The following is a 16799-nucleotide window of genomic DNA, read 5'->3' as shown; positions in this document are numbered from 1 at the left end:
CGAAAGGCGAATTTATCCGAGCGTTCGATGACGATTCTAATTCCTTTCGGCATTGACATTCAACGCGTGCTAACGATTACAACGGATAATGCCAGCAATATGTTGGCTACAGTAAACCGAATGAGATGTATACAAGAAACCACTTTGAATAGCGCCGATAATTTAGAGGAATGTGAATATGATGCCCAAAATGATGAAGATAACTATGAATTGGAAAACGACAGTAACGAAGCCCAAGCGGAAGTTCAACTGAGCCTGATTGAACCTGTTTTACAAGGAGTTCGATGTGCAGAACCCACACTGCAGCTAGCAGTAAGTGATGCATTAAAACACGCCGATATGAAGGTTGTAGTAGTTTTATTTATAATTTTTACCAACTTTCGTAATCTATGGTGCATCTATATTTTAATAAAAAAAACTCTACCCAATATGCCAACGGTCATGATTGGGAATTTATTGTGTACTAATTGAAATGAGTGGTTTACTGTTAGACCGTTTGCAAAGGTTATGTATGTGTTAGTTTCACCAATGGTGTTCGTTATGCCATCGGTTACTCCACTACTGTAAGTATTTTATTTGGGTCAACTGGTTGCATTATGCTTAGTTTTCCTTGCTTAAACATAGATATTTCTGCTCCTGCATCTACCATAAATGTGCATTTTCCATTGGCCACTTGTGCATATAGCGTAACGAAATTAGATGCGCTTATATTAATTGAATATATTACATTGGTGGGCCTGGTGACGGTCTGTCTGTGCGATTGTTATTATTATGGTAACCATGGAAACTCGCACGATCGCTTCTACTTCGGGAATTTTTTTCCTTAAGTAGACCGCCTTTAGTCGATTAGTAAATTGGTTAATTTCATCGCAATAGGTCTCGATTGAGCCCTTTTGAGTTGCGGCATTCATTTTAGTTATTATTTGTGCTGGTGTCTCTGTAGACGCACATCTCGTTTTTGTATTTTGCAAGATTCCCTCGCAAGTATTAATGTCGTCTGGTAAGCCTGATCTGGCGTCACCTGACAGACGTGTTTTTAAAAACTCAGGTAGCACCTCTTGGTGAGCAGCTGGTGTCAGTTTTAGCCAAAAATTCTTTTACGTCGAATTTTTCGCCTGGCGGCATTGTTAATATTCTCGTTTTTGAGCTGTCGAGATTTTTATTAGTAGTAATTCTTTTGTTTCAGTGTATAGGCTCCTAGATTCCTTTATTAATTTATTCAGTGTGGCTCTAAACATCTAAGGCCTCAAATAGGTTTTGTCCCACCTTTTTTGGATTGGTCCCACTGTGCAGCGAATAAACGTTTCTCGTCAAAAAATTTTATATGCAGAACAGCTTCCGTTTTCATCGCTGGATCCATTCTGAATACTGTCACGTTAATTTGGTGTCTCTAACTATTGAAAAAATCAAAAATTCTTCGAACTGCCCCTTTTACTCTGTATTCCCCTGTCCTATTTTACCTCGATTCTCCATACTTTTATACCATTTGGATGAACTTCGAGTGGGGAATATGAAATAAAGTTACTGCGGTTAGCCTATAACAAAGTTCCAGTACACGCTCATTCAAAACTACTCAAAATTTGAGTTCAGAGCACTCAATTTCAAAAATAGAGGCATTCTATCAAAAAATGAGTTGGTGAGTAACCGATAAATTTTTAAAGCTTCGGGTGAAAAAAATAGTTATTCTCAAGTAAAAGAGCGAGGAGTTTAACGCCGATTAAAACCATTATAAAAGATCATGCCTCGGAACTAGTAGCTGTAGAGTCGACGCGGAACATTCAGGAAACTAAAAGGTAGGTTTCTCTGAGTTTTGTTTTTATTCAAATCTAAATTTCTTTCTTGTTGTTATAGTTTAAGCCATTACTACGAAGTGCCGATTGGCATGAAAGAGATGTCCAAAACGTCGGATTATATTTCCGGACATCACTAGCGCCTGGAGGTACAGGTAAATGATAATTGAAGTATCGATATCATTCTTTGTAATAATAAGAAAAATACCAAATGATTATTTTTCACATTTGATTTTTGAGTAAAATGTACTCAAATTTGACATTTGCATCCCAAACTCAAAACTGAGTAAATGAAACAAACACATTTTTTGACTACGTGCACTTTTTATGAAATAGAGTGGCCAGCCACTCAAATTTGAGTTGCTATGAATGAGCGTGTAGCGTACCGCTCGTTTACTGGGTATGAACTCCAAGAGTTCAAAAAACATTGTTTTGACGTAGATGAACCCCAAAACAGTGTTGCAGAATATACCGATTTATCGATGCTTAAACCAATTTTTAATTTCAATACCAATAAAGTTACTAAAAAACCGATTTCTTTTTGCTTACCAAAAATAACGATTTTCATATAATAAGATCAATTAATATTACGTATGGGCCTTTTTAGAAAATGTCTTCACTTTTCCACATCAAATCATCCGGAAATTGATTCAGCAATCTGTCAGGTTACTATTAAAATTTCAAATGAAGCTCAGCAACCGATTCTGAAATCGATTGAGCTCCGTAGGTTTGATTACATAACATTAGAATGATCTATAATTTAAAACCAGCATACATACATCTTCACACCAATAAATACCTATTTTTTATTTAGAACTATACCGATATTAGGTTTGTTCCAGTGCCAGCAGAAAGTAGAAGTACTCCGGAGCAAACAGAGAGAAAATCGTTCCTACCTCCTCTTTTTTCTTCTTCCGTTAGCAAACTGGAGTAAAAAGCAAGTATTTTTTACTTCTGTTTGCTCCGGAGCAACTTCTGTGTACTACAACAAACCTATTATACAAAACTATCTGACAACGCTACTCTAAAGTGAAAAGTGCTCTTCAAACATCGATGACATCTTTTTTGTTTTTCCTGTTTGCTCTACCTATCTGATATGTATTTCATCCTGCCAAGGAATCCAAAAACATCAGCAGTATCCCGTTTCCCGAGAGTTCGCCGACCAGACCTTTCAAACTGAAGAAAAAACTACAGTTTAACTTCACCAGGCACGATCATCAGAATGAGATACAGGAAAATATTAACCCAGAATGGTTTCATTTTACCAGTATGAGAAACATTTTACAAATGGTAATCGTGTATGCCCAAAAGGTATTTGTGCGGATCTGCGAATTCGGTTTTTGGAATCGATTTCCTGAGACTGGAAACATACACGCAAGGTTGTCAGATCAACTGGGAATTTACGTCTGCATATGGGCGAAGTAATTTCTATGTTTCAAGCAATTTTTTAAGCTCACCTAGGGCGCAGAACAGACAGATTTTACTTGTTTTTTTTGAAATACTGTATATTCTAAGTCATTTAATTTTCAGTCTGTATTTTTTTGAAATACTGTATATTCTAAGTCATTTAATTTTCTGATCATCAAGTGCCCTAATTCTTATTCTTTTTTAGCCCACGTACGCACCGGTTCGGCAGGAAGCATTAGTTTATTTCAGCAATCCGCCGACTCAAATCCGTCCACAGCGTTGCCAGCTCAATCCGAGGAGGAGCTTCGATGTATCCTATTAAAGTGTTCCGGCTCGATAGCCACCTATTGCAGTTCATCCTAAACGGCCATTGCGGTCCTATCACATGTATTTTCATAGACCAGTGGCAGGCCGAGATGGGCGCATCTGGTTACCAGGATGGTGTGCTATGTGTGTGGGACATGATACGGGGTATGTCAGCCAAATTTACGGTATGGCCTAAATCTACGTAATTAAATTGATTGGTTATTTATAGGTGCCTGTATGTACAACATTGAAGCTCATGACGACTCAATCGTCGTCGCACTTGCCTGTTCCCCGAGTTACGCAATATCGCTCGGACTGGACGAACGAATACGGGTCTGGGATAGATTTCAGGTTCAGCCGCTCAACACCATGACCGTCAGTCATGCAAATTCATCGCTTGTGATGCTGACGCCGTCCCTTCTCGTGACTGGAAAGCCAGGTTAGTCGAAGATAACTTTCGTAGAGAAATATTCAATCTAATCTCATCACATTTAGGTTCACTGATGTGAGATGTAGCTCGGGAAGTCAGGCTTGACTGTTCCAATTCACAGCTAAGTCCGAAGATTATGCTACCTGCCAGTGGTTCGGTAATTTGTGACTACGGAAATCAAATGAGAATCGTTCGTTTCCCACTTGTGGCGGCGGAACAGAGGTTCGGTCCGGGGAATCGTAATCGGCCAGCTAACGAAAACAAATGTACAGCAGCAGCCTCATTGCTAGCACGAATCTTTGATTTGGAAGGATAGTTGCTGAGGACCATTCTCACAATAGTATAAAAGTTCTAAGTTCTAACCTCAAAACCAGACAACAATAAAATGTATTTCTTTCCGAGTTGATAATATCCATTACATGATCAAATGCGCTGATGGGTTAGGCTTTGGATTCGGCTATATTCCATCGTCATTGAAGCTAGATCATAGAATCATGTCAATTTGACAGACTGCAAGTGTTATTAGTAGCACAAACAGCTAGCAGCCCAGCTAGTATTGTTCTTTCTGCTTGCAACCAACCTGTTTATATTGATGTCAATGCTAAATTCGCTGTTACAGCTGTATGGTCGCTATACTGTCCCATGTGTTATGGGATTCGCTATTAACATGGGACAGTTATGCTTAGAGCACCAGATTCTAAAAGCGACCAATTTTGGCCAATCACTGGAGACAAACTCACGCGTAGCAATTAATAATAAATTAAATTGTTGCTGAGTAATTTTTGTTGTACATGAACAAAACACCGATTTTCTCGTACCTGGCTAAATAACCAATAGAAAGGTTATGAGCTTATGTTGTCGCATTTTATAATCATTTATACTACGTAACAATTAATAATAAAATTATTGCTGAGTAATTTTTGTTGAACATGAATAAAACATACTGATTTCCTCGTTGCCTATGGCTAAATAACCATTAGAAAGATTATGAGTTTATGTTGTCGCATTTATAATCGTTTATACTAATTTCAAGCGATCGATTTTAAAGATACGACTCGCACTTTAACCACCCCTTCACCGCGCCATTAAAATAAAAAAAAGTCATACTTCTAATGAACTAAGACTTATTAAAACATTTACTAAATAAAAACATAGACCTGATAGTTCGTTTGCAAAAAAACACCGAAACACAGTGAGTTGGTGTTAAAGCTCTATCTTTGATCCTAGTGCTGCAGGATTAGGCCAACATTTATACTATTTTTATTCAATCAACTTCGAGGAAAAAGTATAACGTGAACACTATGTATATGGACTTGTTCCAAATTGTTCCGAATCACACTCGGCCTGCCCTTGGGTACAAGATAATAACTGCTTGATCTCCCACGAGCATGGTCCTGCCGGAGCGTTTGCCTCGCCTGATACCGGGCAGTCTGTCCTTGCGAGGCTGCCTCTTGTGAATCGGAGCCGCTGAACATTCCGATGTGCATGTCCAACGGTGTTGCCGACGGAGCCGATCGCTACACTACCAGCAGTAGCTGCGATTTGAGCAATTAATCCAAGTGCCTGGTTGGGAGCTATCATTGGTGCAGCGACAGCCGAGTGTGACGCAGGCTGGACCATCGGCTAACTCGATTCCGGCGAGGTGGAGCGGCTGCAACTGGTGCGGACCTATGATGCGATATATATATATATATATATATATATATATATATATATATATATATATATATATATATATATATATATATATATATATATATATATATATATATATATATATATATATATATATATATATATATATATATATATATATATATATATATATATATATATATATATATATATATATATATATATATATATATATATATATATATATATATATAATTTCAAGGACATCTTTAGCGCAATTACCAGGGATCATCAAAATGTTTCGTGGCAAACGTTGTAATTCAGCAAAAAATAAATAAAACAAGTTAAATTGATCGCAACAAATAAAATCGCTTTCTTCAACGAATCGTGGACAAGAAAAATTCCAAGTCTATGTAAACAAGCTCTGTGAACTGTCAAAAAAGTGAGGTTAAACATTTTCATCCAATTAGGTTCTTTACTGGCATAGTTAACCTCACTTTTCTTGACAGTTCGCTTGTACTGTTTACAAATTTTGTGGACGACTAGATTCGCTCGAAGAAAATCGTAAAGAATTTTTCTAAGTCCATGTAAACAGTAGGGGAACTGGGGTAAGCTTTGACCCGGAGATTTTTACTGACCTGGGGGGTGGTGTATTTTGAGTGGAACTAGACATATATATATATATATATATATATATATATATATATATATATATATATATATATATATATATATATATATATATATATATATATATATATATATATATATATATATATATATATATATAATATATATATATATATATATATATATATATATATATATATATATATATATATATATATATATATATATATATATATATATATATATATATATATATATATATATATATATATATATATATATAATTTCAAGGACATCTTTAGCGCAATTACCAGGGATCATCAAAATGTTTCGTGGCAAACGTTGTAATTCAGCAAAAAATAAATAAAACAAGTTAAATTGATCGCAACAAATAAAATCGCTTTCTTCAACGAATCGTGGACAAGAAAAATTCCAAGTCTATGTAAACAAGCTCTGTGAACTGTCAAAAAAGTGAGGTTAAACATTTTCATCCAATTAGGTTCTTTACTGGCATAGTTAACCTCACTTTTCTTGACAGTTCGCTTGTACTGTTTACAAATTTTGTGGACGACTAGATTCGCTCGAAGAAAATCGTAAAGAATTTTTCTAAGTCCATGTAAACAGTAGGGGAACTGGGGTAAGCTTTGACCCGGAGATTTTTACTGACCTGGGGGGTGGTGTATTTTGAGTGGAACTAGACAGAAATTGGAATCAAAACGATTGCTCGGCATTTTGGAGCACTTCAATCGCTTTTTATTACTATGTTAAATTAAAACTGTAATTTAATCTGGTTTAGTACTTAATTTCTCCGAATATGTGCCACGAATACAAAAGCATCTGCTACTTTTGCTGTGAAGGACAAGTCGAGCGAGCATTGCTCTCCTCCACAACTAACAGGAAAAGGCGAGCAAAGCAGGCAAGGCAGCAGCACCACATAGGAAGCACTATGTGGTGTCGGTTATTCATCACCAGAGGTCACAACAAAGGGGCAAAACTACCTTCTCTAGCCAACAACAGGATCGCTGCAGGTGTAACAACAAAACCGGAAGAACTCGTTTGATGTTGGCCTAGCCAGTTGGATCAGAACGAATCTGCCATACCTTGGTGCAGCTGGTAATAAGCACCACTAACAGTGAATTGATTTGGTAAAATTGCAGCAAAATAACTTTTTTACACCATTTTGAGCGACTTAGTGGCATGCAACATTTCAATTGCAGCAAATAGCGAAATATTACTTTCCTTAATTTGTAGTAAATTTGATTTGTTTTTCATTTTCACTTCTTTGTGAAAAAATCAGAAATATTTGGTAAACTTATCTTCGCCATCTTGAAACGAAGGGTTAGTCGGGCAAAATAAATCTGAACCAGAGTAATAGTTAACTGCTTCTTCTTACCAAACCCGGAGAAATTGATGTAAAACCCGGAGATCGCTCTCGAAAACCGGAGTCTCCGGGCCAAACCCAGAGGGGTGGCAACCCTAGCCCGACACCCCGCGACTTTTCCCAGATATCAAATTTTAAATCATACAATAATGACAGGATATTATTAGTACGATTATTTAAGGCATTTTGATACACATCGATGCCGTATGGATTCATTAAACGTCAACAAAATAAACAAAACAAGCGAAAGCAAAGTTGATGCGCATTTGGATGTTATTTTTAGTTGATACATTTTAAGGTTTCAATAACACAAAAGCTTTGAAAATGACCAGTTTTTGTGTCACATATTCTATTCTAGTCTCCATATCGTTATTTGTGTGAATTGAAGATAAGTTTGAATATTTCAATACTGTTATTTGAGCATTTAACAAAAATGTGCGCTGTTGGGGTAAGACCGACAGTTTTTGGGTGGGGTAAGACCGACACGGTGTTTAGTTGATTGGGTTCGTTTTTGAATCGATACAAACGACTGGGTATATTTGTTGTGTTCAATTAGACTATAATTACGTCATGTTAATAATTGAAATACACGGAAACTATGTTTTTTTGTCTTTATTTATCAGTATTGTCTAAAAGCCGACCAAAAAACTTAAGAATTAAATTGAACGTGTTTCATAGTTATATTACAAACAGAAACGAAAAGTATAATCTAATATGAGATTTTGAAATGATATTCATGAAAAATTTTCTTTGACCGCCGGATTATTGATCAACAGTGTTCCGAAAAATCACAACACGAACCGGATAGCTTACTACGAAGCGTGCGTCACTTTTAAGTGAATGAGTCCTAGTAATAGCGTATATAATCTGCTTGCAGAACAGCTCTTCCTACTTAGAATGGCTATACAAGTGGCAATTAGGCTCGAAAGAATTACTTGAGAAAACCCGTACCATAATATAAACCATGCGTTAAACATTATTTATTCATAACACCACGCATTCGAATGCTCTTCCTCTTGCTACGCGATGAAACTACAGAAAGCTTGCGTTTGCATCACACATACTCATATACACATAATTACACTTTATCACACATACACAATACATTTTTAATGGAAAAAAATTGAGAAAAAGAAAGTTCAAAAGGGGGTCGCTCTTGCCCCTTTGGGGTGTCGGTCTTACCCGCAGCGTTTTTAATATGTCATTTTTCTCCATTTTTTTGTCAACCAATAATTTTTATTGAATTCAATTTTTTGAAACGCTGAAAAAATTATATTTTGTTAAGAACCACCTAAACAAGGATTATGCACAGAATATAAAATTTTAGGAGCTTTGTGGAATTTTAGAAAAATTATTGCGCTTAAGGTGTCGGACTTGCCCCGCGGTCCCCTACAAGCGAACTGTCAAAAATGAACACTCAGTTCATGTGACGTCACCGTAAAGTATTCAATGTTCTACAGCGAGAGGTCCATTTTAGTTTGTTTACATTGCTAATGAATTTTGTACTGCGATTCACTGGATTCACTACTTCATTTACCGCGTTGCCAAGAACTTAAGTGAAAATATTCAAAGCAGTGCTGCCCAAACGCACATTTTAAGTCCCACCATTCTTGCTGAGGTGAAAAAATATTCAACATTCTTGCATATTTCAAATTTTAAAAAATCATGATAGCTCCTAAAAATCTCATTTTTACGGAAATGTTCCTATAAATGTGTAATCTTTCGATTAAAAATAAGAAAAACAGGTGTTATGTCGGACGAGAAACGTCTATTGCAACAGTTGCTTTGGGCGGCTGCGGTGGACTGGGCATGTCATCAGAATGGCGAACAACTCGGTAAAAGGGATCTAGAAACTAATCCGACAACTACACAAAGGAGAGATCGGCCAAGATGAAGGAGACCTGAGCAGTCTTCTTGCCCTACGGTGCGACAGTCATGAACAGAGTGAACTGGAAACGACTTCTTGATACGGCATTGATTGATTGGAAAATAAGGAATTTCAGTGAAAGTTTAGCAGCAAGTTTCCCAACATAAAAAGCATCTTCTGGTATAATTATTTTAGTGATAAATTCTCTTAAAAATAATCATGGAAAATGACTCCTCAAAAACGTAGCAAGAGACTTGGTGTCTCCAGCAAAGCTGTTCTGAATTTCATTGAAAACATCTTTATTGAAGAAATTATTGTTAAATCCAGTTTTCTTCAATATTACTGTAAGCTTCTGAGACATATGACTTGGATAATATGTTTAATTTATTGTCTAATAACAGCAGAAGATCATATACAGTAATATCAGTTTTGGAGGTTCACTTTCGCAAATAGCCGAATATAACTCAATATATGGAGTATTTAAGTATTTAGCCGCGTTATTGTAAAAAAAATCTCGAAAACTTTTCTGAAGAGACCAAGTTTTTCGAGACTAAATTTGTTTGAAGAATTAATGCATCCATCTGGGAAAATTATTTTATCAAAAAATGTTTTACGTTGCAAAATTCGAAAAAAAACTAAGATTCTAAGATACAAGATTCTTGCACTATATTTTTATAGTTTAACAATTCTTTAGTAAGTTATATAACATGCGGCACTAAGAATGTACAATGAACACATGCCATTTTAACGACGAGTGGAAAATCGCTTAACCAAACTGGAATCATAATACACGCAACAAGTATATGCCATAATATTATTTCATTATTATTATGCAATATTTGTATCTATATAATAGTTTAAAATAACATTTTTTTTGTTTCGATTATAGAGGTTTTAACCTTAAGGTCATTCGCCTTTTCGGGTTAGAAAAATCTCTTGAAAAATTTCTAACCCTATGTGCGGGGTCGGGACTCGAAGCCAGGTGCACTGCGTACAAGGCAATCGATTTACCAACTACGCTACACCCAATGTTATTTTTAATGTTTAATGTTATTTTTTAAGGGGCTTAAAAAATAACATTATATATCAGGTGATGAAATGAAGTGGAAGCCCAATCGAAGTCAAGGAGGAAAAGTGTTCGTCGTTCGCGACAGATAAATTTCTCCAGCAGTTCTAAACAATTTGACGCGCTCTTCTTTAACAAACCATCTCGTGGAAACCTTAACAATTCAACGAAATTCGTTATTCAATCTGTTTGATCATATTGTTGTATCTTTGATTCCTGCGGATACTGAGTAGGTGTAATTGCCTACAGGTCCACCATCCCCCTTTTGGCCATTGATACATCAGTATGCTGAATGCAGAATGGTAACGAAATTTGAGCGTACTGTTAAGTGGAGCCGCATGTAGAGCAGACTCAACCTAGGATGGATACTTGAGATAACCAAAAAGGCAACGATTTTTTTCTAATAGTACGGAATTCTATTCCAGCTCCCATAAGCAAGTGACAATATGTTTTAATGAGGAAATGTAATTACGTTGAATTGTAGAATGTATTAATTTTATTATCAGCGGGATGTGCAAGTATTAGATAAGCATATTTACATAGTTTTTAGGTAATTTGATGATCTGAAACCGATTTATCCGATCGCTAAACCAGCTTAGATGAGTTTTTTCTAGTCAATTCGCGAGTCGAGTATTTTTATTTACTAGAAAAATAAAGCTGGTTTTTTCGTTTAATCTTATCTCCAACCAATAATTCAACGAATAAACAGTAATGATTGTCGTCAACTTCAATAATACGCCATTGAACGATAAAATTTTTAGTGTTCATCTGACGATGCAATGACAGTTTCTTATCATTAACCTGTGTGAAATGGAAGTATTTGACGTCACATCAACTATACCAGTGTTGAACGAATGCTAAGGATTCATGACTTCACCGGTCTTCTATTCTGACTTTGACATGATGTCATTTGAACTTTTTCGGATATTGTCTTCCGATCGTTGAACACGAATTCCTATCATGACAGCCGGTTCGATTTTGATTGATGATTAGTTTAGTCCGATCACCCGAAAATGTATAAATTGTACTGTACATCCCGTGGCTTAATTAGTACGTTATACCATTTTATAGCAGGAGAAGTCAAAAACAACAAAAAAACAAATATAGTTCGAAAATGTTAAAATTGTTTGTAGTGCTTGCTTGCTTTTATCCGGCATTTGCACAAGAATGTAAAATATGTCCAATGGGAGTGTGTAATCGAGATACTAGGTGCCCTGTCAATGAAAATCCGATAATTCCTCACAAAGATTGCGGCAAGTTTTACCAATGTAGTAACGGCTTTGCATGCGAAATGAGCTGCCCCGCAGGCTTACATTGGAGTGTAAGTGAAAGTCGGTGCGAGTGGCCCCATATCGCTTGTTGCGATCCCTCTGTAGAGTGCAGGCCATGCTGCGATACAACACCTACTACGACCACTGTGATTCCAACAACTCCGACAACTGCAATAACTACCCCAACGACGGTAGTAACTACCCCAACGACGGTAGTAACTACCCCAACGATGGCTCCAACAACACCATCACCAACTCCCACACCAAGTCCTTCAACAGTCGTGACACCGGATGATAGTCTGTGCATATACGATAGCCGATGTCCCGTAAACGATAATCCTATGAACCCCTTGTTACTGCCACATGAATCCGATTGTACTTTGTTTTATAAATGTGACCACGGTAAACGATGCCCAATGGAATGCCGCCCGGGAGAACACTTCAGTAACGCCCTACAACGCTGTGAGTGGCCAAATATTGCATGCTGCGATCCAAGAATTCCATGCAGCACCACACCCATCACAACAACGACTGTCACCCCTACAACTGTCACGACGACTGGGCCAGGAAGTGATTCGTGCGTTGCTGATAGCCGATGCCCAGCGAATGACAATCCCATGAATCCATTGTTACTGCCGCATGAATCTGATTGCACTCTTTTCTACAAATGTGACTTCGGCCAAAGATGTCAGATGCAGTGTCGTCCAGGAGAACACTTCAGTAACGCTCTACAACGTTGTGAATGGCCGAACATCGCATGCTGCGATCCAAGAATACCTTGCAGCGAAACAACAGTAACAACAACCACAAGCACAACACCTGGGCCAGCCACTGGAACATGTACACCTGATAGTCGATGTCCGGCAAATGATAATCCGATGAATCCTCTAATGCTGCCACATGAATCAGATTGTACCCGTTTCTACAAATGCGACTTTGGTCAACGATGTTTGATGGAGTGCCGACCGGGAGAACATTTTAGCAGTTCGCTACAACGCTGTGAATGGCCAAATTATGCATGCTGCGATTCAAGAATACCATGCCAAACGATACCCAACATAAATGATCCTTGCTATCCAGAAGTATGCCCGATTCCGGTGTGCTACTCAGATAGCGGATGTCCACTAACGGATAATCCGCTCATTCCAATCCACTTGCGAAATCCGGCCAGCTGCTCATCGTTCTACAAATGTTTGCAAGGCAAAGCTTGCCTCGTAGAGTGCCCTTCCGGTCAACATTGGAGTCAATATTTGCAACGATGTGAATGGCCTAATGTTGCGTGTTGTAGCCCAACTGTGCAGTGTTGTGCTCAATGTGTCGCCGATAGGCGCCGAGAACTTGCGCGCTTGTTCGGCATCAAAAAATACAATTAAGTTGTTATTTTCACCTTAACATGGAAATATAGTGGATCATTCTGGATGTGAGACAAATATACACTATTTTACATATTTTGAAACAAATTCGATATTCCTTAGATTTAAAGTAATAATAGTAAGTCTTACAAGTATCAATTGTCCATATTCCCAGGATTATTTCTATGACGTAGATAAACACGCGTTGAAATCATAAATTCAATTTTGTAAAGTAAACCAATTTTAAGCTACGAATAAATTCCCATCGAATGACCGGGTACCGTAAGGTTACCGAAATATCAAATAGATATCTTTTTTCTTCCCTTCGCACTTATTACATTTAAATTTGCATGAGAGAGAATGAGAGTAAATGAATCACACTCGCTTAAATTTCTTTGTGTGTTAATGGTGCCCAAAATATAAGATTGTAAGTATGCTGCATTCCGGAGAGAGTAGGACAATAAAATGCAAATAACCCTTTACCAAATTAATTAGAGTTGAATGGGAAATAAAAAGTAATGTTTTCTTTTCGTTCTACCTGACAGCTTTAAAAGGACATCTTTTTCACTGATTTTTGTGTTATTTTATTTTATTTTCACATTAAGGCGAAAAGTCTTCGGCGCTTTCACCAATTTTTTAAAACTTTAACGTAAAAGATGTCGACAGCCTAAGGGTTTCAGCAAAAAAAACAATCACTTTTTGACGGTTTTTAGAACTTTGGGTGAAGCGAGTTAACCAAAATTTTTGTGCATTATAATGTATCATTTAGGGGGTGTGCGTAGCGTATTGGTAAATCGATTGCCTTGTACGCAGCGCACCTGGGTTCGAGTTCCGCACATAGGGTTAGAAATTTTTCATAAGAGATTTTTCTAACCCGAAAGAGGCGAATGACCTTAAGGTTAAAACCTCTATAATCGAAATAAAAAAAATGTATCATTTCAATAACATTCATGCAAAAATATCGACAAGCGACTCGGTGACGAAACTTTTTGTAAAACGTGTCTGGAAAAAACACGATTTGCGGTGTTAACTGCCATTCAAAAACTACTGAAGCGATTTACTTCACACTTTGCATACACATTATATGTAAAAAATACCGAACTCCTACGTTGAGACAATTTTTCGATCAAGGGGGTGATTGTGATATGCCCCACGGTGTGTTTGGTAGAACAATTTTATTCGAAATAAATCGACATAGCTAAAATTTCAGCATGTGATAGAATGTGCTTTTCCCTTTCATTTGAAAGTAAAATTAAAATATTCTGTCGGAGGCTCCAGAAAAACTTTTTATTTTAAAGTTCTTTTGTTTGAAAACTTAGGTTCAATGAAACTGGTTCACATTTTTGCCCCTGGGTAGTACTTTAGACATTCAAATATTACCAAAAGTGAGAATCTTATGGACAATTTAATTGTGTACAACTTTGTGGAAAACTAATTCGCGATCTAAAATCGCCAGCGAAAGCTATTAAATTTTTATCGAAGTCTCTAGATTCATTCGTTAAGAAGTTTTATTCCAAAAACATTTTTATTTGTAAAAAATGGATTGCCTTATTTTAACAGTGTGCTCAGAAGAACCTGAATGCTAGTAAAGTCCCACCTTTAAACGTAAAAAACAATTTCAGATTTCACCGTTTTATGCGCACCAATAATATCTTGGGAGCATGGAGATATAGAAAACAGTAGATAAAACAAATTAAGACTATTTTGAAAGATGCTGGGTAATGCAGCAAAATGAAAAAGTTTTTTTCTGTCACAGATGTATTTGTTTCTTCTTTTTTTCCTTCTAAGCCGTGTGGTGTCCGGCGGGCTGAAATCTTTTTGCACTATTTCAACCAAGAATAGAACCTCTGGGAACTGCTCCCATGTCGTAAGAGGCGACTAACAATATGCTAGGAGTTCCTAGGCCGAGGTTTTGTTCCGTACCGAAGACTTAATCTGGGCGGACCTTAAGGTTTTCCATATTACCCTCTTTCCAGTCTGTATTTAGTGAATCACTGACATATACCTTTTCTGATTCGCCTTTCTTGATTGTGTACCAACGTTTTAAGTTTCTTCTGGCGGTTGTATATTAGCCGTAAATGACGAAATCTAATTCTACACTATGTAACAGAATATATTAATATACCGGCACTTCCACGCCAAGGTTTAACTTCCAAAGCTTTGGCTTAAAAACCGTTTTTAAAAAATGGAAACTTTCATGCAGGAAATTTATTGAATTGGCCTAAGATGGAGCTGTCGAATTTCACAAAAAGCTTTTTATGTTGCAAGTGATCTGTAGTTGTGTTAAATTAGGTATTTTTCTATTATATTTGGAACCGTCTACCGACAAATCTACATTTACGAATACCTCCAAAAGTGACTTCTTGAGGTCTCATGAAGGCCTGACACTAGCTTTATGATACTTTTGCTTTTCTAAACAGTAATAAAAATCTCAACATTCAAGAACTTCACTTTGTCAGAAAATGTAGGGCCATCGGAAGTTAAAACTTCGTAAAATCGCACTCCTGGTCCTTTTTTCAGTGCAGTACTCTACGTCACTCGTTCAAATTTGCACCGCTCTTATGGTAGTCGGTATTTGCTAGTATTACTGTTCTCCCATCCATTCTGGTAGTCAAACGGTGGGATAGCAAAATTCTTACAAGTTTCCTATCTCATGCCTCCACGCGATTCTAAGTCTATTGATGACATTTGGTCCTTAGACCGCAGAATGAGAGGGTGCGAACAGAATGAGAGGGTGCGAACAGAATGAGAGGGTGCGAACAGATCTAGTCGAGAAAACATTGCCGTAAAAATGAATAGTTGATCGGAAATTAGCCCCAATACGACTAATCTGACTAGTATCTATGAACACGGCTCAATACGTATTGAAAATTCGCCGCGTCTGTTTTTATGAACCTAATTTAAAGCTCCGTTATTTCTAACAAGCCCGTGCATCAGATTAACAATCCTTTATATTTCCCTTCAGTGTTCGGTATTATCGCTCGTATACTTGTATTCCACAAACAATCCGATATGGAAAATAAGAAATACTTTCCTTGATTTATAACATCTCGCGCTATTTTTGCCAGTATAATATGCTGTCACTTGGTAGTTTTCAAGCCAATAAATATATCGTAGAGAAGAAGTAGCGAGTTCTGTCCAAATACTGTTGCAATAAATAGTGATCCGGCCCATTACGCAGATAAGATTAGCTTTTCCAGGCAATACTCCCACGATCGGCTGTGTGGAGTTCAAATTGTTTTTGTTTAGGGAACATAGTATACTCTCGGTAGCCGGCTGCCCAGAGTTTAAAAATAACCAAAAACTAAACAAGATCATCTCTTTTTCGAGTGATCGTGCACTCGAAGACTAACTAAACAACTACCTAATAAAATATGCTTTACAGGTCGCATCGTTTGCTTGGAGCGAATCCTAGACCTGATACCCTTCCAAACCACCAACTCCGCGACACCTATGGAAGAGTCTGATGAATCGTCGTCCTTCCGTTAAGTAGGTGGAGCATCAACACTTCCTGTCTACCTTATCCTTTATCCTTCCCCGTGAACGATGGAGATGGGGGCGGCCGGCAATGATGGCTATCATGCTGTTGAGGTTTTAATATGGGTCGGATTGGTATGAATTCCTACTTACCACTTCCTAAGCAACTCTTATTAGATAATCAGCA

General features: G+C 37.2%; 2 protein-coding genes across 2 annotated transcripts; one reads left to right on the top strand and one right to left on the bottom strand.

The window, feature by feature from the left end:
* Positions 1 to 5232: 5232 nt before the first annotated feature.
* LOC131687344 (hemiasterlin resistant protein 1-like) lies at positions 5233 to 5553 on the bottom strand. The gene has a single exon (XM_058971423.1). It carries the CDS (start codon positions 5551 to 5553, stop codon positions 5233 to 5235), a length of 321 nt encoding a protein of 106 aa, XP_058827406.1.
* A 5997-nt stretch (positions 5554 to 11550) lies between these two features.
* LOC131693287 (mucin-2-like) lies at positions 11551 to 13480 on the top strand. The gene has a single exon (XM_058980996.1). It carries the CDS (start codon positions 11627 to 11629, stop codon positions 13154 to 13156), a length of 1530 nt encoding a protein of 509 aa, XP_058836979.1. The 5' UTR covers positions 11551 to 11626; the 3' UTR covers positions 13157 to 13480.
* The last annotated feature ends 3319 nt before the right edge of the window (positions 13481 to 16799 follow it).

This window comes from Topomyia yanbarensis, chromosome 3 (assembly GCF_030247195.1).
Source record: "Topomyia yanbarensis strain Yona2022 chromosome 3, ASM3024719v1, whole genome shotgun sequence".
Lineage (NCBI taxonomy): Eukaryota > Metazoa > Arthropoda > Insecta > Diptera > Culicidae > Topomyia > Topomyia yanbarensis.
This window is presented reverse-complemented; position numbering and strand designations above follow the sequence as displayed.